The sequence below is a fragment of the Danio aesculapii genome, chromosome 15 (genome assembly GCF_903798145.1).
Source record: "Danio aesculapii chromosome 15, fDanAes4.1, whole genome shotgun sequence".
Lineage (NCBI taxonomy): Eukaryota > Metazoa > Chordata > Actinopteri > Cypriniformes > Danionidae > Danio > Danio aesculapii.
In genome coordinates, this window is record NC_079449.1 from 3,293,060 (window position 1) to 3,315,559 (window position 22,500).

Genomic DNA, 22,500 nt, shown 5'->3' on the forward strand with positions numbered 1-22,500 from the left:
ACTCTCATTTGCACTTTTTTTGTATTTATTTATTAAATATTTGATGTTGCAGTGATATTGTTGAGAATTTCATGTTTACAACATTCGTTTTTGTAATGTTGCTGTTTTCTAAATATATACATAATCTAAATGTAATCCAGAAGTAGTCATATTAACCATTAATATTCAGAATAAGGGTTAGCACAAAAGTAATCTAAATGTAATCCAAAAATAGTCAGATTAATCATTGTAGTCAGAATAAGGGTTAGCACAAAAGTAATCTAAATGTAATCCAAAAGTAGTCAGAATAAGGCTTAGCACAAAAGTAATCTAAATGTAATCCAAAAGTAGTCAGAATAAGGCTTAGCACAAAAGTAATATAAATGCAATCCAAAAATAGTCAGATTAATCATTGTAGTAGGAATAAGGGTTGGCAAAAAGTAATCTAAATGTAATCCAAAAGTAGTCAGAATAAGGCTTAGCACAAAAGTAATCTAAATGTAATCCAAAAATAGTCAGATTAATCATTGTAGTCAGAATAAGGGTTAGCACGAAAGTAATCTAAATGTAATCCAAAAGTAGTCAGAATAAAGCTTAGCACAAAAGTAATCTAAATGCAATCCAAAAATAGTCAGATTAATCATTGTAGTCAGAATAAGGTTTGGCAAAAAGTAATCTAAACGTAATCCAAAAGTAGTCAGATTAATCAGTAGTAGTCATGTTAAGGGTTTACACAAAAGTAATCTAAATTTAACCCAAAAGTAAGCAGACTAATCAGTAGTAGTCAGAATAAATGTTAGCACAAAGTAATGTAAATGTAATCTAAAAGTAGTCAGATTAACCATTAATATTCAGAATAGGGGGTAGCACAAATGTAATCTAAATGTAATACAAACGTAGTCAGATTAACCATTAATATTCAGAATAAGGGTTAGCACAAAACTAATCTAAATGTAATCCAAAAGTAGTCAGATTAATCAGAATAAGGGTTAGTACAAAAGTAATCTAAATGTAATCCAAACATAGCCAGTTTAATCAGAATAAGAATTAGCACAGAAGTAACCTAAATGTAATTCAAAAGTAGTCCGATTATTCAGAATAAGGTTTAACACAAAAGTAATAAAAATGTAATCCAAAAGTAGCCAGATTAATCAGAATAAGAGATAACACAAAAGTAATGTAATTGTAATCCAAAAGTAGTCAGATTAATTAGAATATGGGTAAGTACAAAAGTAATCTAAATTTAATCCAAAAGTAGTCAGAATAAGGGGTAGCACAAAAGTAATCTAAATGTAATCCAAAACTAGTCAGAATAATGGTTAGTACAAAAGTAATCTAAATGCAATCCAAATATAGTCAGATTAATCATTGTAGTAGGAATAAGGGTTGGCAAAAAGTAATCTAAATGTAATCCAAAAGTAGTCAGATTAATCAGTAGTAGTCATATTAAGGGTTTATACAAAAGTAATCTAAATTTAACCCAAAAGTAAGAAGATTAATCAGTAGTAGTCAGAATAAATGTTAGCACAAAGTAATCTAAATGTAATTCAAAAGTAGTCACGTTAACTATTAATAGTCAGAATAAGGGGTAGCACAAAAGTAATCTAAATGTAATCCAAACATGTTCAGATTAACCATTAACATTCAGAATAAGGGGTAGCACAAAAGTAATCTAAATGTAATCCAAACATAGTCAGATTAGCCATTAATATTCAGAAAAAGGGGTAGCACAAAAGTAATCTAAATGTAACCCAAAAGTAGTCAGATTAACCATTAATAGTCAGAATAAGGGGTAGCACAAAAGTAATCTAAATGTAATCCAAAAGTAGTCAGATTAACCATTAATAGTCAGAATAGGGGGTAGTACAAATGTAATCTAAATGTAATCCAAACATAGTCAGATTAACCATTAATATTCAGAGTAAGTGTTAGCACAAAACTAATCTAAATGTAATCCAAAAGTAGTCAGATTAATCAGAATAAGGTTTAGTACAAAAGTAATCTAAATGTAATCCAAACGTAGCCAGTTTAATCAGAATAAGAATTAGCACAGAAGTAACCTAAATGTAATCCAAAAGTATTATTCGGAATAAGGTTTAACACAAAAGCAATCAAAATGTAATCTAAAAGTAGCCAGATTAATCAGAATAAGAGATAACACAAAAGTAATCAAAATGTAATCCAAAAGTAGTCAGATTAATCAGAATAAGTGTTAGTACAAAAGTAATCTAAATGTAATCCAAATGTAGCCAGATTAATTTAGAATAGGAATTAGCACAAAAGTACCCTAAATGTAATCCAAAAGTAGTCCGATTATTCGGAATAAGGTTTAACACAAAAGTAATCAAAATGTAATCCAAAAGTAGCCAGATTAATCAGAATAAGAGTTAGCACAAAAGTAATCTAAATGTAATCCAAACGTAGCCAGATAAATCAGAATAAGAATTAGCACAAAAGTACTCCAAAAGTAGTCCGATTATTCGGAATAAGGTTTAACACAAAAGTAATCAAAATGTAATCCAAAAGTAGCCAGATTAATCAGAATAAGAGTTAGCACAAAAGTAATCTAAATGTAATCCAAACGTAGCCAGATTAATCAGAATAAGAATTAGCACAAAAGTACTCCAAAAGTAATCCGATTATTCGGAATAAGGTTTAACACAAAAGTAATCAATATGTAATCCAAAAATAGATTAATCAGAATAAGAGATAACACAAAAGCAATCTTAATATAATCCAAAAGTAGTCAGATTAATCAGAATAAGAGTTAACACAAAAGTAATTAAATGTAATCCAAACATAGTCAGATTACGATAAATGTGTAATCTAAGGGATTAAATTACTGATTAGAGATTTATGTCATTTGTAATAAGTGCAATTTATAAGCAATTTTCCCTGCTCTGGTTATAGATGATGAACAATTTATTTTTAATGTTGAAAATAGCATCTTTCCATCTAGATTTGCGTGCATGAAACATGGTCAATTTTATGCCGAAGCTGAATATAGAGGTGCTTGAGCTTCAAGTGCTTCAAACAAACGCTGAATATCTTTAATATCTAACTAATAATATCCTAATATATCTCATTTTTAATATCGGAATATATTTAATATTTATCTAAAATTTCAAATAAATATGTCATGGCTTAATTATTGCTAAATTTGTTCAATTAAAAGAATACAATGCCTTTTATTGTCACTGTACACATATACAATATACATTATATACATGTGCGATGAGATTAAGCATTTAAAGTATATATTTAAAATATATATTTTGAACCCTCAGATTTTCAAATAGTGGTATCTCAACCACTGTATAATGTACTATAATAATGCCCTATCCTAAAAAAACTGCATCAATGGAAAGATTATTCACTTTATTTACAGGAGATGATGCCAACCCTACAAGGAATTCTAGGACTGCAAGCCGCACGCAATACACAAATTGTTCTTAATTATTTTGTTGATCAGATGACTTCATTGACAATGAATTATTGATATCACTAAAAAAAGTACATTATATTGTATAACTTCAGGTTAATTTTACGCTATAAAAATATTGGTGAATTAACCGTTTTCTGTATTTTTTAATTCATGATTTTCTTCCCTCATTCATTTTCCTTCGGCTTTTCCCTTTATTCATCTGGGGTCATCACAGCGGAATGAACTGCCAATATACCGGGGAACCCGGGGGAAACCCACGTGAGCACAGGGAGAAAATGCAAACTCTGCACAGAAATGTCTGCTGGTTTGGTAAAGCCTGAAACCAGAGACATTCTTGCTGTGAGGCAACAGGGCTAAGCACTGGGCCACCGTGTCACCCATCTAGGAACGAGGAGGCGTAGGGGTGGATGTGGGGATTCTTCAAAACGAAGATAGCGGTGGTACGTAACTCAGGGTATTTGTAGTAGCTTAGGAGTCGTCTGATTGGTGCATTGAGAATTGGATAATGCGGATCCAGCCGCTAGCAATCATAAGCACGTGATCCTCTCGAAATTAGTTTATAACTAAAATTCACATGTTTTACACAGAGCATGCCCTTCCAGCTGCAACCCATCACTGGGAAACACCCACTCATTTACACACACTCATACACTATGGTCAATTTAGTTTACTCAATTCCCCTATAGCGCATGTGTTTGGACTGTGGAGGAAACCGGAGCACCCAGAGGAAACCCACGCCAACACGGCAAGAACATGCAAATTCCACACAGAAATGCCAACTGGCCCAGCCAGGACTCGAACCAGTGACCTTCTTGATTGTTTATTTATGCATTTGAATTGCATTATGGGATCATGATCTTTCTTCCAACAACTTTTAACCTTTACAAGTTGTAAAAAGTGACTTTTATGAACATCTGTAATAGTTTGCAGTGCTATATTGTCTGGGTTGGTGTTGTATATTACACTACAAAAACCTTGTATTAAGAATCAGAAAGAACTTTATAGGTATGTTCACACATACGAGGAGTTTATTTTCGTGACAGAGCTTCTACAGTTTAACAGAAATACAGAGACAGGACAAAAAACAGATAATAAATATATTTTAAAAATAGAAGTAAGTAGTGAATGCAAATTTACTAACTGACAAGTGTATGTACAGGTATATTACTATATACAGCGTTGTATGTGCAGCTGTTATGTGCAAATTGGCATGTAAAGTGTGTTGTTAAATAAGTGTATATGTGTATAAAAGTGTATGGCAAGTTGTGATGTTTGTTTCACAATTACTATCATCAAGTGTTCATGAGATGGAGACATGACATACACTCTAAAAAATGCTGGGTTATTACAACACAGTTCAAAGTATAATAGGGACTAATCCAACTGATGGGTTAATGTTTTAAAATGAAATTAATAGGATCAAATTTAATCCAATGTTTGGGTTAGTCCATATTTTACCCAGTTTGGGTTTGAAGGTGCTGAGTGTAAGTTTTTGACTCTTCTAAAGCATAAAAATCCCATTATATGTTTACAAATATTGAAGAAACATGCCAAGTGAACATGTTTATCTAAAATACTATGCTGAGTCAGATATTCTACTTTGAAAATGTGCATTACGTGTCGGAACGCTTTGGTCCCTTTAACCCGCCCAATGCCAGTTTAGCCAATTATATTTCAGCACCCCGGGTTGCCTTGGTGGAAAACAGAGTATTTCATTTATTCGGTCAGAAAGGCTCTCAAAGCATGCGTCCGTGACCGAAATTTGGCTGTTTGCACCAGACGAAACACGACAGAAAATTAAAAACAGCCATTCAGAAGCACAGAATATGCACTCGGTCACGAAATGGTAAGGTTTATAATCAGGGCTTGACATGAACTCTTGATCACCAGCCACTGTGGCTAGTAGTTTTCCAACATTACTAGTCACTGGCCATTTTCACTAGCCACAATTTAATTGTTGGGAAAATATATTTTACACACATAAATATGACTTTGACATGCTAATATGACTTGATTTAGATTTTGCGTTCATTTCACTTTTTGTGTGCCGTGTTTGAGCTTGCTCAGTAATCGTGAGCAGATGGGTCATTGGTTTCATAGTATTACAATTAGTTTTTATTTCACTTGACTTTTCAGAGCTAAAAATGAAGGATTTACCAAATTTATCTCTGACCACACCAAACACAAACAATTAATTATTTCTTAGCCACAAAGGTTAAATGTGTCAAAACAAGCTAAATACAGCTGTATACTATACGTTTTATTTAACAAAACACATGCACAGTAATCTGTCCTGGCTAAAGGTCCCAGATCACCAGTTAACTACACATAAATGGGCAGTTAATCTCCCAATAAAGCAATGTTACTGTAAAAAATGATAATTAAACCTTATTAACGCAAAAGAAAGCTGGTAAAAAACATACCGTGTGATGATGAAAGGATGATCACACTCATACACCGTTAACGCTAGACCCATAAATAATCTGTTTAAAGAATGGTTAAAGCAAAAGCAGCCGGTGCTGCTTACAAAAAGACAAATCTGGAACTCTTGAAAGCAGCAAGACTGTGGGTGCATGTTCATCACTTTTTGCCTAGTCTATTTGAAAGAGAACCGATAACATCGGTTGTGCTTTAGACACAGTTGCTTCACGGAAGGAAACGGGAGCGCGCATGCGTTCTAAACAGTCGAGCGCATCACCTCAGCTGTTAGCGCGAGTGATTATCCTCTCATTTGGTATTTACCAGCTTTCTATTGCTCGCACGAACGCCATATCTGCCAACATTCAGATCATAAAATCCGGGAGATTTTATCCTGGGGTGCGTGCGAAGTGAAGAGCATGGGGGGGGGGGTGTAATTCAGGCGGGAGATGAGGCTGAAATATGGACGACTCCCGGGAAAAACGGGAGTGTTGGCATGTATGGCGAAAGCAATTATTTGTGTCAGTCGTGTTGCTTCTCAATTCTAAGATCGACTTTGCATGCATCTTGGACCATCCTTATTGTCGAACCCTGCTTTTAAGAATTATTATCCGGGAAAACTATTTTCAACCAGCCAAAGTGGCTAGTGCGAGTGTCTTACCCGCCACCGCTGAAATATAGCTGCATTTGGCGGATGTTAATGTCAAGCCCTGTTTATAATCTATCAAATATATATTAACCCTCTTTAACATTAAATGTACATACTGAATCACGTGTTTAAAGTTCAATTTCAAATGGTTTATTTTATTTTCCAGATCTGTGGTGAACTTTCTGCTGCTGCTTTCATTATATGGCAATAAATGTGATGTAAAATGGCATTCAGACTCACATTATTAGCATTTAACACTGAATAAAGCACATGAGGTGCACCTGAGGTGGTCATAGTTTCTGTTGTTCAGCTGTGAGAAATAGAAGCCGTTTCTAATATATCAATTCGAAGAGTTGGTTAGGACAAAACTCCCTTAATATGGAAAAACATCCTTTTATCAGGTGCTTTAATTTAGAGCACGGTTTAAATCACTGGCTCCTGTCCTTAATCTGGCAACCTGCGCTTGCGTTTGTTTTGTTCCAGGAGTGCAATACCTAGTTCAACCACTGGGTGTCAAACGTACATACTGCACCTTTTAGTAAACCAGCATTTCTTAAGAGTGTGAGATTCATGAGATTTTCTGTTATTTTACAGACTTATTTCTCCATATATTACTTCTTATACATTATTTCAAACGACTAAAATGTCAATAAAAGTCACTTTGTTAAACTGTAAAGTTGAATTTTCAACATCAAAAGTCGACAAAGCAGAGATCAACATCCCATAAGGCAATTCACAACCGGAAATAAACCGAAAACACTTGTTAAATTTAAAATTAAAACCTGTATATTTACATTTACGGATATAAAACTTTCCAATACACAACAAGAGGCTTAAGCAAAACAATGTTTCTATAATATAAAGAGCTGATGCCTTCACTGAACCAGTATAGGAATCGCATCAGGCTCTTTTAGGAGGGGTCACATGACACCTGCATGTGACGTCACGCCCGTGTGTCTGAAAGCGGCGGAGCTGCGGCAGCTCCCGTTAACGGCGCGCGGAACGAGCCCGGTCGGTCACACACACGCACGCACGCACACTCACACATCAACAATCACCGCCACGCCCGTGACTCCGCCGTCGTGAACACACTGACAGCCGCGCCCGAGCGGACGGACGGACGGTCCTCATCACCGGAATCTTCATCCTCCGTGACCGACAGCAGCGCAACCGGAGATGGAGAGCAAAGACAAGAGCGCCGGTGAGCCACTGACGTAATTTCACGGACAGCTAGTGTGTGTGTGTGTGTGTGTATGTACATGAGTGTAAGTGTGTGCGTATGTGTGTGTGTGCGTGTGTGTGTGTGGAGACTGCGGTACTCAGGTCTCCTGTCCTGACGGGGTCCGGGGTGGGGTGTGATGTATGTGTGTGCGTATGTGTGTGTAAGTGAGTGTGAGTGTGTGTTCATATGTGATGCTAATCAGATGTCAGTCATATGTATGTATGTGTGTGTGGGTGTTCGTAGGTGATGGTGGTCAGATGTCAGTCATGTGTGTGTGTGTATGTGTGTGTGTTAGTAGGTGATGCTGATCAATGTTAGTCATATATATTTAGGTGTGTGTGTGTGTGTGTATATATATATGTTCATATGCGATGCTAATCAGATGTCAGTCATATTTGTGTGTTCATATGTGATGCGATCAGATGTCAGTCATGTGTGTGTGTGTTGGATCTGCAGATGTTTTGAGTGCCGTTGTGTTCAACATCCTGATGCAGCAGAAAAAAGCTCCCGCATGTGGTTTGGGGCAGCTGGTCTGGCTCCACGCATCACATAAATCACAGTCCCGGCCGGGGCGGGTGTTTTGGAGATGCATTCAGTTTTGTGACACGCTTAGACACCTGTACGCATCATACGCTGTGTTTCGGGTGTGTATAGAAGATGTTTTGAATCAGTTTGTGTGTGTGTGTGTGTGGATGCACAGGTTGTGTAGCCTATGATTGCATGTTCGTGTGTTGAAGTCATCAACATTCAGGACGTGCGGTGCTGTCATTTTACTGCACTGAATGTTCAGATGCTTGGGAATATTTAAGATGTGTCCTATAGCACCTGTGTGTGTGTGTGTGATGTGTTTATGGCCCAGTATCCAGGACTAATAAATGCATTTGGGTCATCAGAGTCAGTCAAAATGTGATATATGATGCTATTCGTGTGTGAGGTAAATACAGCGGCCTCGAAACCTATATACACTCCAAAAACAAGTGTTTTTTATTGGTTCCTTGCCACTTTTCAATGCACAAACTGAAGGGATTGTATATACAGTCTTAAAGCTTGAAGCCGATACTTAATAATATTATATATATTTATAATCAACATGGATGATGTTGTTATCTTGATCGCTTCAGAATACACTTTATTCATTCATTTTCCTTCAGATTAGTCTCTTTTTCAGATGTTGCCACAACAAAATGAACCGCCAACTATTCCAGCATATGTTTTTACACAGCGCATGCCATTCAAGCCGCAACACAGTACTGGAAAACATCCATACACACTCATTTACACACACACACATACACTACGGCCAATTTAGTTCACCTAATTCCCCTATAGCCCATGTGTTTGGACTGTTGGGGAAACTGGAGCACCCAGAGGAAACCCACGTGAACGCAGGGAGAACATGCAAAGTCCACACTCGAACCAGCGACCTTCATATTTCAGTAAGAGATGATGCGCACATATATAAATAGAAATAAATAAATAAAATACACAAAAAATTGTGTATTAAAAGTTAGATATGAGATTCAATTCAATATTTGATTAATAGGGTGACACGGTGGCTCAGTGGTTATCACTGTAGCCTCACAGCAAGAAGGTCACTTGTTCGAGTCCAGGCTGTGCCAGCTGGCATTTCTGTGTGGACTTTGCATGTTCTCCCTGAGTTGGTGTGGGTTTCCTCTGGGAGCTCCGGTTTCCACCACAGTCCAAACACATGCTCTATAGGGGAATTGATGAACTAAATTGGTCGTAGTGTATACGTGTGTGTGAATGTGAGAGTGTATAGGTGTTTCCCAGTACTGGGTTGCAGCTGGAATGGCATCCGCTGTGTAAATCATATGCTGGAATAGTTAACGGTTCATTCTGCTGTGGCGACCCCTGATGAATAAACGAAAAGCCGATAGAAAATGAATGAATGAATGTATTTGATAACTTAAAATTTCTCCTGGTGATTATTAAACAAAGTTAATAACTAATAAAATCCAGTAGTATGTTTAGCTTTATTAACACAGTAACTGTAATAAGTGCATGCTTATTTCTTAATTGTCAATTTTAATGCATTATTAAAAGTTTACTAATGAGATTTATTGTAACCTATTCCACTACATGTTTTAAACATTTGTTCACTCTTGAGTATTTATATTCAAGATTATATATTGTTTGATGTTATATCTGTGTACAGTTGAAGTCAGAATTATTAGCCCCCCGAATTATTAGCCCCCTGTTTATTTTTTCCCCCATTTTCTGTTTAACAGAGAGCAGATTTTCTTCAACACATTTCTAATCATAATAGTTTAATAACTCATCTCTAATAACTGATTTATTTTATCTTTGTCATGATGACAGTAAATAATATTTGACTAGATATTTTTCTAGACACTTCTATACAGCTTAAAGTGACATTTAAAGGCTTAACTAGGTTAATTAGGCAGGTTAGGGTAATTAGGCAAGTTATTGTATAACGATGGTTTGTTCTGTAGACTATCGAAAAAAAAGTTAGCTTAAAAGGGTTTCAAAAAAATTAAAATCTGTTTTCATTCTAGCCTAAATAAAACAAATAAGACTTTCTCCAGAAGAAAAAATATTATCAGACATACTGTGGAAATTTCCTTGCTCTGTTAAACATTATTTAGGGAAATATTAAAAAAAGAATAAAAGGTTTAAAGGGGGGTTAATAATTCTGACTTCAACTGTATCGAGCCATTTTTTGCAGCTTAGCTTAATATTGTGATAATAATATTGTGCATAGTGATAAATGCTTCAGCACTTAATTGCAACAAGAAAACTTTATACCGTCATAAGCCTTCAGCAGAAGACAACTTTAGCTTTAAATGAACAGTTCGTCAAATAACTTTCTTTAAAGGAACATTTTGTGCTGCGTGAACCTTTCATGCATGTTAAAGGTTCTTGATGGAGTCAGAGATGCTCGTGTGATGAAACTGAGTTTCTAAGAGTTCTTCAAATTGCTGAGAAAAATTGATCTTTGAATGATTTTTGACTGAGATTTTAAAGAAAAATCCTTTATCTGTAATGGTGAAACCTCATTTTAGAAAATATGTTTAAAAGCCCAATGAAGATTGTTTTTAATTAGGAGGTTGAAACATGAATAGTGAACAGGAATATGCTTGAAAGGATGTACAAACATTTTGTGGAGAGTATCTTTTGATCTTTGTGGTACTATGGAGACTTTTAGGGTTTGCACAATATATTGTTTCTGCATCAGTATCGCAACGTGCAATGTAGTCATATCGCAGGGTGTGCAATGTTGATTTTATGTGTTGGGATTTTAGCTGAGCATAGTTCAGAACACATACGATTGGTGGATTTACTGAAGAGTTTAACCACAGAGCATTTCCAGTGTTAAGGATGTGACATTTGTAGTAAAATCTCAAAAGTAAAATCTCAAAACATAGATGAACAGAGGAAGTACCCTGTATATGTTAACATATTGAAACTTCTCTTTATATTTTTCAAAACAACTAGCCACAGAGTTGTGGGAGCAGAAAAATATCATTCTGTAAACATTTTTTAGAATCAGAATCAGAAAGAGCTTTATTGCCAGGTATGTTCACACATACGAGGAATTTGTTTTCGTGACAGAGCTTCTACAGTGCAACAGGATTACAGAGACAGGACAAACAACAGATAATAAATATATATAAAAAAAAAAATAGAAGTAGTGAGTGCAAATATACAGATTGACAAGTGTATGTACGTGTTTTTTACTATATACAACGTTATATGTGCAGCTGTTATGTGCAAATTGGCATGTAAAGTGTTTTGTTAAATAAGTGTATATGTGTATAAAAGTGTATAGCAAGTAGTGATGTTGGTTCCACAAATATTATCATCAAGTGTTCAGTTTCTGTGTCGGGCTGTTCTGGTGCGCAGTGCTCTGTAGCGTCGACCAGAAGGTAAAAGTTCAAACAGGCGGTGTGCTGGGTGTGAGGGGTCCAGAGTGATTTTGGCAGCCCTTCTGCTCGCTCTGGATAAGTACAGTTCTTGGGGAGTAGGAAGGGTTGTACCAGTGATTCGCTCAGCAGTCCGAACTATTCGACGTAGTCTTTGGAGGTCGTATTTAGTAGCTTTATACTTTAAATGAGGAAAATAAACATGAGTTATGGATGTGACAAAAAAAGTCTGCAAGTTACTTTGTAGAAATTCTGTGAATTAAACTGCATAACCCAAAAGAAACAACGCTAATCAACAGGATAAGAGTCGGCTCTATATAGAACAAACATGATTGATTTTATTTGATTTAATATTTTTGCATTCATGAGGGAGAAGCTTTGTTATGGATGTGACGGATGTGAAATTGCCACTTGTGTGACTTTGGTAAATGAAATATAATTGTTTGAAAACACTGACAGAGACATTTTTGAGTATTTTTAAAGCACTGTAAAACACAAGCCTACACAAAAAACGAAGAAACGGTTTCGCTATTTTGGCGAAAATGTAATTTTTTTCATGGCAAGGTTGACATTTGCATGTAATTCCTCCATAAAAGAGTGGAAATGTATTCTCTCTCTGTGTTTTTAGGGCCTGTGAGTGTAAGCATTCAGGCACAGGAGAATCTAAAGCACTCAAGCGCAATAAACTGTCCAGTTTGTATCTTTAATAAAGATTTATTTTATTGAATTATTTATGTCATGAAATCTGAACATGATTATTTTACATTTAATTATTATTGTATCTGAATGCAGTTTTTCACCTTTATTTTGGCCTTGTTGTATTTATCTATGCTTTTTAATCCTAACCATGACTTACTTTTTTGCTTGCTTACTTAATACTTTTAATTTGCTCATTATATTTTGATGCATGATCAACGATTGAATTCATTCCAAATAGAGCTTTCGAAGTCACCTGGTGAAATTGTATTCATATTGGAATATACAGCTGAAGTCAGAATTATTAGCCCCGCTTTGAATAATTTTTTTTTATATTTCCCAAATGATGTTTAACAGAGCAAGAAATTTTTCACAGTATGTCTGATAATATTTTTTCTTCTAAATAAAGTCTTAATTGTTTTATTTCGACTAGAATAAAAGCAGTTTTTAATTTTTTAAATGCCATTTTAAGCTATATTTTTTTTCAATAGTCTACAGAACAAACCATCGTTATACAATAACTTGCCTAATTACCCTAACCTGCCTCGTTAACATAATTAACATAGTTAAGCCTTTAAATGTCACTTTAAGCTGTATAGAAGTGTCTTGAAGAATATCTAGTCAAATATTATTTACTGTCATCATGGCAAAGAGAAAATAAATCAGTTATTAGAGATGAGTTATTAAAACTATTATGATTAGAAATGTGCTGAACAAATCTTCTCTCCGTTAAACAGAAATTGGGGGAAAAAAATAACAGGGGGGCTAATAATACTGACTTCAGTATATCGCAGAAAAGCAAAATATCACAATGCCAGATTTTTCGAATATTGTACAGCCTAATAACTTTCCAGCACTGTAAATGAGGGAAGTAAGATCATTGGTAAAACGCAAAGAAACTTGAATGATCTCTATCCATGTAAAGTAAAGCAAAAGGCTTTAAAAATAGCTGAGGATGTTTCTCATCCACTTTACACCGTGTCCTAATAACACACAACATGACAAGATTCCAGCAACAAGCAATTTGTCTGTCTGCTCCAAACACGATGCCACACGGCAGAAACATTTAAATACCAGCCACTGCATTCCCTATGAAATGGTAAAGGCCTTTAATGTAATGAATACATATTAAACCTCTTTAACATTATTAATAGGCTACTGAGTGACTGATATTGTTGGTTTGCACTGAATCACATTTTCAAACCGTCTGCTAGATCTGAGGTGAACTATCTGCTGCTTCTTTCGGTGAGGCAATAAATGTCATGTAAGGTTGTGTTCAGTCTCAAATTGGGAGTATTTAGCACTGAATAAAGCACATAATCAGTACCTGAGGCGATCTTTGTCATAGTAGTTTACGCTGTTGTTTTGGGCTCCACACAGTCGATTTGCGTTGGGACAATATGAAGGAATCAAGTTAGCTTATCAGTTTTTACAAATAGAAGTGGATTGCACATTCAACATTCAAAATCATTCAAGAATTATGTTGTTTCAGCTCAATTTAAATAAGTAGTTTGAACAAGAAGCAAGCATCATGTTTTTGAGTGTAGAAAGCATTTATAAAACAGAAATCTTGTCACAGATGCAAGAAAAAGACATGGGAAAGATGCGTGTTGTCAGGACACAGTATTACACTGCATTTATACCACTTCAATTAGGAAACCGTGGACATTTCACTAACGATTTCCTGTAGAATCTACAGTAACTTACTGGCAGCAGTTTGCCATTCACAGCACCATTTATCTTGCTGTGTGTGTATTTACAGTATCGTAGATCTTTCCGGGGTGTCAGGGTGGCACAGTGGGTAGCACGATCGCCTCACAGCAAGAAGGTGGCTGGTTTGAGGCCCGGCTGGGTCGGTTGACATTTCTGTGTAGAGTTTGAATGTTCTCCCCGTGTTTGTGTTGGTTTCCTCCATTTCCCCCACAGTCCAAACACATGTGGTATAGGGGAATTGAGTAAGCTAAATTGGCCGTAGTGTATGTGTGTGAATGCAAGAGTGTAAGAGTATTTCCCAGTGTTGGGTTGTGGCTGGAAGGGCATCCGCTGTGTGAAACATATGCTGGATAAGTTGGTGGTTCATTCCACTGTGGTGACCCCTGATTAATAAAGGGACTAAGCCGAAAAGAAAATTAATAAATGAATGAATGTATCTTTCCTGTAAAAATACAGTAATTTTACTACAGTAAAATCAGTTCATATTACAGTTAATTACTGTGTCATTTACAAACATCGTTGACAGTGTAAGGAAAGTTCACCAATTACCTTTTGTGCCCAGTGATGTCTGGATTTTAGATGGAATTTATTATATTATATATACATGGTGGCATGGTGGCTCCGTGGTTGGCACTGTGGCCTCACAGGTTGCTGGTTCGAGTCCTGGCTTGGTCAGTTGGCATTTCTGTGTGGAGTTTGCATGTTCTCCCTGTGTTGACGTAGGTTTCCTCCAGGTGCTCCTGTTTCCCCCACAGTCCAAACACATGCGAATGGGATGAACTAAATTGGCCGTAGTGTGTGTGTGTGTGTGTGTGTGTGTGTGTGTGTGTGTGTGTGAATGAGAGTGTATGGGTGTTTCCCAGTACTGGGTTGCAGCTGGGAGGGCTTCTGATGAATAAACCATATGCTGGAATAGTTGGCGGTTCATTCCGCTGTGGCGACCCCTGAAATAGAGACTAAGCCGAAGGAAAATGAATGAATCATTATATATATGTTTTATTTATTTGTATGTATACATGCATGTGGCCTCTGTGTTGTGTATTTGTATGTAGTTTCTCACAGTTATGAGTAGAATAAAGTAAACTCAACTCAAAAGTCACACTTACAAAAAATAGAAGATACCATTTTATTTGAGTGAACAGATCTCAAATGAACCATTTTTTGCATTGAGGATAGAATGTTGTAACAGTCTAGATGTTGTTTGCACATTCAATGCTGTTCGTCTACAGTACTTGACATTCATACATTTTTTAAGTGTGACTTCAGTTTTAAAAATACATGTTCCAATGGGAGGGTTTTCATTGTGCTGCTTCAGAAGAACATTTGTTTTGTTCTGCAAATTGTTCATGAAATAAATTCCTGTGGTGGAAAAATTGGTTCTTAACTGTTCAGTTAAAGGTTCTTTGGGAACCCAGTATGGTGGTGACTTTTTTGTAATGTTCATGTATTTTTATCTAAGACTTTTAGCTCAATAAACTATTTAAAGCTTATTAATAGTTAGTAAGGGAAAAGTTTAGGTACACTCTCAGAAAAAAGGTATACGGTGGTACAAATAATGTTCCTTAAAGAATAGTTTTGTACCTTTGTAAAAGTTGTACCTTATACAGTACAGAAAAGACCTCTTATGATACTGTTCTGTAGCTTTTATTGTACAATTGAAATGGAGAAACACAATTGTTCTCATTAAAAAGGTACATAAGTGTTGGACATCTCCTTCTTTATTACAATATAAAATAAATATTACTGGAAAGGCAAAGTGATTTATCAATAATTTCCATATTAAAACATGAATCATCATTTAAAAGAAACTCTTAAACATTAATTATTAAGTTCTATGATACAGAACAACTGGTAAAATAAACTATAGGTATTGTAAACTAAACATTTAAGGCATTTTAAGCATTTTCTGATAAACACATGTTCATTATTGATATCCGCACCTTTTGGCGTTTGCTTTCCACTACACACGTGAGCTGGCAAAAGTCCTGCAAATGTAAAGTGTTCAAGCAGACATTTTAGTGTTGTAAAACTAATCAAACATTGTGCATATCTCAATACAATACTTCTGCATAATTATATTTCTATTTTTATTTTAAGTAAATTCAATTACAAAGGTGTTGTGTGAATATTGGATTTACATTTACATTTAGTCATTTAGCAGACACTTTTATCCAAAGCGACTTACAAATGAGGACAAGGAAGCAATTTACACAACTATAAGAGCAGCAGTGAACAAGTGCTATAGACAAGTTTCAGGTGTTTTTTTTAATTAATTATTTTTTTTTTTCAAAAGAGAGAGAGAGAGAGAGAGCACAGTTAGTGGTATAACCAGAGAGGCAGTTACAGATTAGGAAGGAAAGTGGAGACTAACTAAATAGTTGAGTTTTTAGTCGTTTCTTGAAGACAGCAAGTGACTCTGCTGTTCGGATGCAGTTAGGGAGTTCATTCCACCAACTGGGCAGATTGAATGCGAGAGTTCGGGAAAGTGATTTCTTCCCTCTTTGGGATGGAACAACGAGGCGACGTTCATTCACAGAACGCAAGTTTCTGGAGGGCACATAAATCTGCAGAAGTGAGAGCAGATAAGAAGGAGCAAAGCCAGAGGTCACTTTGTAAGCAAACATCAGAGCTTTGAATTTGATGCGAGCAGCAACTGGCAGCCAGTGCAAACGGGTGAGTAGCGGAGTGACATGTGCTCTTTTGGGTTCATCAAAGACCACTCGTGCTGCTGCGTTCTGAAGCAGCTGAAGAGGTTTGATAGAGTTAGCTGGAAGCCCGGCTAGTAGAGAGTTGCAATAGTCCAGTTTGGAGAGAACAAGAGCTTGAACAATGAGTTGAGCTGCATGTTCAGATAGGTAGGGTCGGATCTTTCTGATGTTATAGAGTGCGATATTGGAGGAAAAAATGTTTTATATTGTACATTTCTGTGAAATGTTTAGCAATAAATAGAGCTTTTGATTTCTGTTAAAGTATTTTTTATTCTTTATCATAATTTGAAAAGGTGTATTTACATAAAAATAAACTTTGTTAAAATCTTGTTTAATAAATGTATTTGATGTTTTATATTTACTGAAAATAATTTGACTCATTTTGGATTTACAGTAGCACGATGCCTTTAAATAGTTCTTGAAGGAACACACGTGACACTGTTAAGGTACAAAGTGTCTTGTCACTGTAGTGGTTCTTTCATGGATCAGATTTGTACCTTTGATGAAGAAACAATATTGTATCTGCAGGTTTTAAAAATCAAAGGCACATTTTGGTTTCCCATGGCACAAATCATATCCTTTAAGGTACAAACTTTGTACAAAGTTTCTTTGTCTGAAGGTACAATTCTGTCCCATAAAAAGGTACTGCCCCAGTGACAAGAGTTTGTACCTTCTTTAGTACAGCATTGAACCATTTTTTCTGAGAGTGTGTTGATTAGGGAAGTAAAATAAGATCAAATTCTATAATTTAATACATAATAATTCTAATACAACAGTTAATATCCTAATAATAGGCAGGTGGTAATCCAGTAGTAAATGGTGTGAATTGTTTCTTAAACTATAGTGTTACCGTTTTTTTAGGTCATAAATGTTAAAAAGTATTGCACAGTAACTCTCCAGGATTTTTTCCGATGACTGTTTCGATGAGTGCCCTATAAAGGGTTAATGCAACATCCAATGCAATCATTTGCAAATGTTTCTAAAAACGCAGAAGTGTCCAAATGTATACAAGTGTCCAAAATTCAATGCTCATTTTTAGAGAAACTTTAATATCTAACTCTTTGTGGCTCTAAATGTAACCCACACCTATACATTTAGATGGCAATTGTGAGTGTATTTTGTGTGTGTGTGTAAAATGATAGTTAGTGTGCGTGTAAAAGGATAGTTGCTCGCAATTGATTTTGGCTTGGGCTTTCAGACGGCGAGACAACAAAGCAAAACACTCGTACACACACACACACACTGCCTGACTCTCAGTATCTGCATCTGGAGGAGTCAATCGATGGCACTGTATTCTTTCAGTCTGATTTGCCTTGGTTTCACTTCAGGTCGGAGGTTCAATGTTATATTTAGTTTGTCTGAGACTTTGAAAATGAAATAAAGTCTGGTCCACACTGCGGCTTATTCCAGCCAAAAAAACACCCACTTAGGAAGGAAGAGCTTCCAGCTTACTGCAATGAGCATCTGTTGTCTGATGCAGTTCTAGACTCATTTTAGAAGCTGCATTCTAATAGTGATGTAACGATTCTGATGTTGATATTGGTCAAATGCATAGATATGTACACAAGATATCGCATACAGGCCATGAGCATGCGTCAATACCGCTGCCATATTTGTACAGTGCTCCCAGGACAAATGTCATTTAACCGCACTATTTAAGACTAAAGCCAATCTGAAGATGCTGGACTTGTAGCGCTGTGTACAGGTGTAGTAATGAGCCAACAAAGAAAATAAAGCATGAAGGCAGATCAGTTTAATAGGTAAGATTTCGTTTATTTTAGGTTTTTGTATGCTAAACTTTCGTGCCAAAGTCACGTCATTGATGATGATGATGATGATGGTAAAGTCACTTACTGCATTGACCATAAGGCAAAGTAGCTCTAACTTGCACTAAATTCTAGGCTTATGCTAGTTTTGTTGAATAAAATCAGCAAACAACGTAAATGAAACATGACAACAAGATGTAATCTGCAGCGCCAGAAACTTGTATTGCAAAAATCCATATGGTTAGTTTTGATTTCGTGTGTACTATGTTAATATGTTATGAAATGCCATTTATTCCTGTGATGTTAAGCTGAATTTAGAAATGACTCTAAAACATAGACTGTAAAATATATGGACGTAGCATCTGTGACGTCACCCATAGGTTTCTGAATACTGCAAAGAAGCTACAAGTAGGCGCGGCCAACCGTCGCCATTTCGTTCGCGCGTCATTGCACCCACGGCGGGATACCAAACAAGGGCAAAGAGGCGGAGAGTGGGCGGAGCAACAGACACCTGCTGGCACTTTGCTTAGACCTGGCAGACAGACTTTACTTTGGGAGAAACGCTTGATACTTTATTACCTGCGACTCGTTTGTGTTCTGAGCACATGTGCTTGGCTGTACACTAATAATACATTGAGCCACTAAGCATTGTTCTTATGACGTTTTTCTACAGGAGGAAAACGCGAATTACTTCCAAACACTTCAGATATAGTGTGTGTTAGTAAATGCAAGATTATTGATGAACTCCAGCATAACACTGTATGATAACGCTTCATATGACTGTTCTAGAGCCTACAGCTAATCAATCTGTCACATTCTGGAGTGCTTTACGGGTCTAAAGAAAAATATTAATGATAAATGATCTTAAATAAAACAAATACATTTATAGAGATGGTATACGAGTATATAACTCACATGGGAAACGAGGTCACGTGAATGGTTTATGAGCACAATTAAATGCACACAGCATCCCATATCATCTGATAATTGTAAGAAATAAGTCCAAAAGGCAGCTGACTGTGTAAAGCCACATAAAACAACACAAAAATACGATGAATATGCCGAGATCAGTGGCCGGATTCAGCTGAGGTGAAGTGACGGCGACCAGCGAGACCTAGCTGTCACTCAAGTGGCCACGCCCTTAATTATGCAAACTTAATATAACCTAATATAAAGGAAATGGATGAGTTATAAAAAAATTCACCCCCCTCACAGTTGTCATGAAGGGTAATAATAGCTATATAAACCAAAATCGTTCTTTGTACCAGGCTGTAAACACCTTTTTTCTGTTGTAAAGTTGGCCATTCTAACAGTGGGCTCAATTGCCATTTGCTCTATGGAGCCAGGACTAGCGGAATTTTGATGAATTGCAGTTTCAGTTACTTCTGTATTGGCTTCCCGAGGGAGAGCGGGAGGTTGCCGCTTGCTCTAAAATAAGGACTGGATGATCAATAAACGTGATGATATTATTATCGTTGTCGAGAACAGCTAAACAGGGATACTGCTTTAGTCGCAATTGACCCTTCGCTAAGCCCCGCCCTCCTTAGTTACTGTTGCTACGCCTGTCAAGCGGCTTTTACAATGTGTCTGCGCCAGTGTCAGACATTCCCAGGGATATAATTAGTCATTTTTGGCAAACAGGTGAGATATCTGAGAAAGCCAGTCAAAAAAGGACTGCAGTATGCATTACAGGGGTATATTGGCGACATAATAGGCAACCGATTAGAGAATTATTCAATTAAAATTGAAGCTAGCTTAGCCTAGCCGCCTCATACGCTGACCATTCAACAGCTTAGCTGATGCTACGCATGAAAGGTGACATTTAAAAATAAGCTATTAATAACTAATTTAACTGTGATTTCTCTATTTTTAGCCAAAAAGCCTGATAGACTATTGTTGTGCAATGAAATGTAGCATTGCTAACCGACGAGGAAACACACATGGACAGTGCTTCAACATAATTCATTCATAGAAAGAGCAGCCAAAAAGGGGAAATTGAGGGGTTTGTGCCGAATATAGGCATCATTGACCCATAACAATGTACAGTAAGTTACCTATTACTGTCAGTATGTTTGTGTGCTCTTTATAAATGACTGAAAAACAGCTGCGGGTGAAGTATATTGACCGCAAGAGCTCAGTTTGTGACCACATCTCGGTTTTGTTCTGTTGATTTGTAATTTTAAATATTCGTAGCTTGAAATAGATGGAAATATAAAGCTCAGTAAAGTTAGCAACAGATTCGCAGATTCGTATTTTCCATGTCATTATGACCTATTCGCTATTAGTATGACTAATTTACTATGGCGAAGGCTTAAACGAAGCAGTGTTTATAATATCGAGTGAAAAAAGAAAGAGACCGCTCGGAAACACAACCTGCTTTGTATTTTTGTAGGAAACACAGTTTAGATCTGTTTAGGGTAAGAGGTGTGTGAGTTATTGCCGTCTATCACTGAATGTGTCAGGAATATCGAAAACAAAACCAACTTAACTCCACTTTTTTAGCGCCCCTCACAGAGCTTGATCCATGCTGCATTTCTCCTCTTGGGTTTTAGGTTTTGAAAAGGGAAAAATTCCACCGCCCCATCCAAACTTTAAGATACCAGGTATCAGATTTGCACAATCCATATGCACAGTTTTGGTCTGTTTTCCCTCGCTCGATAGCTTGACAGAGCCCCTGCGCGTAGCTACAGTTGCTAAGCCACGATTGGTGGATATCGTTTTTTGGTGTGGCTTAGCAAAGGGTCAATTCTTTTTAGCAACATTACAAACGTCTTAAATGTCACTTTAGCTGAACTCCATGGATTTAGTAGGAATGAAGTTAGATTATCTGTGTTTTGGACAAGGGTTTTGCGTTTGTTTCTGGTTGTGAATTGCATTATGGGATGTTGCTTTCTGCTGACTTTTGATGTTAAAAATTCAACTCTACAGTTTAACAAAGTGACTTTTATTGACATTTTAGTAGTTTGAAATAATATAATGGAGAAGAAATAATACAGAGGGAAATGAGTCTGTGCTGGCAGTTTATTACAAGGTTTTTGTAGCGTAATATACAACTCCAGCCCAGACAATATAGCACAGCAAGGGGCGTCGCTAGTCCCAATTCACTGGGGCACGTGCCCCAGTAAAAATCTCCAGTGCCCCAGTAAATGCATTGAGATATGATTTACTTCATATGCAAGTGTATTTATTAAGAGTGGTAATTCTGAAATAAAGACGTTATTCTCTAAGTGCAACAGAAAAAACGCAGGTGAAAGCAGTGTAATCAAAAAGCAAGCTGACGCATCTCCGCGTGTCCTCTTCTTCTGAGAGTCCAGGTAGTAAACATGCGCACCAAAAAAGACGGCTACCTGCTTGTTACGTGCCGCTCATGCGTTGTAAAACCAGCGTAACAACCTTTTTTGTTTTGCAAGTGGACAAAACTAAAGTTTAAACAATATGACGGTGATCTTATTAAGCATGCCTCCTGATAAATTTTTTTGGATGAAGCAAAAAGGAGGGATGACGAGTCAGGGAGGTAAGACTTAACAAACCTAATTCTCTGCCATGTGTCAAGTCTGCAACAGATAATCCTATAACACATCTTTTTTATGTATTTTATTGAATTGTCTATATAATTTCATTCAAATGAAATTAATATTTATGCAAAAGTAATTTCTTAAATGATCTCAGCATCACTCCAGTTTTGTCTAAACATTGTTTTCCAGTTACATTTAAGATTATTTAGAAGAATAATAATATATATATATAGTGTATTTATATATAGTGTATTTATATATAGTGTATTTATATATATAGTGTATTTATATATATAGTGTATTTATATATATATATATATAGTGTATTTATATATAGTGTATTTATATATATATAGTGTATTTATATATAGTGTATTTATATATAGTGTATTTATATATATATAGTGTATTTATATATAGTGTATTTATATATAGTGTATTTATATATATATAGTGTATTTATATATAGTGTATTTATATATAG

At 36.1% G+C, this 22,500-nt stretch overlaps 1 protein-coding gene across 1 annotated transcript in view; it reads left to right on the top strand.

The window, feature by feature from the left end:
• Nucleotides 1-7,473: 7,473 nt before the first annotated feature.
• The window catches only part of fgf12b (fibroblast growth factor 12b), a 110,186-nt gene continuing 95,159 nt past the window's right edge, over nucleotides 7,474-22,500 (top strand). Inside the window, exon 1 of the mRNA XM_056473188.1 lies at nucleotides 7,474-7,692. Coding sequence (XP_056329163.1) covers nucleotides 7,668-7,692 — 25 coding nt within the window. The 5' untranslated portion in view covers nucleotides 7,474-7,667. The remainder of the gene's footprint in view (nucleotides 7,693-22,500) is intronic.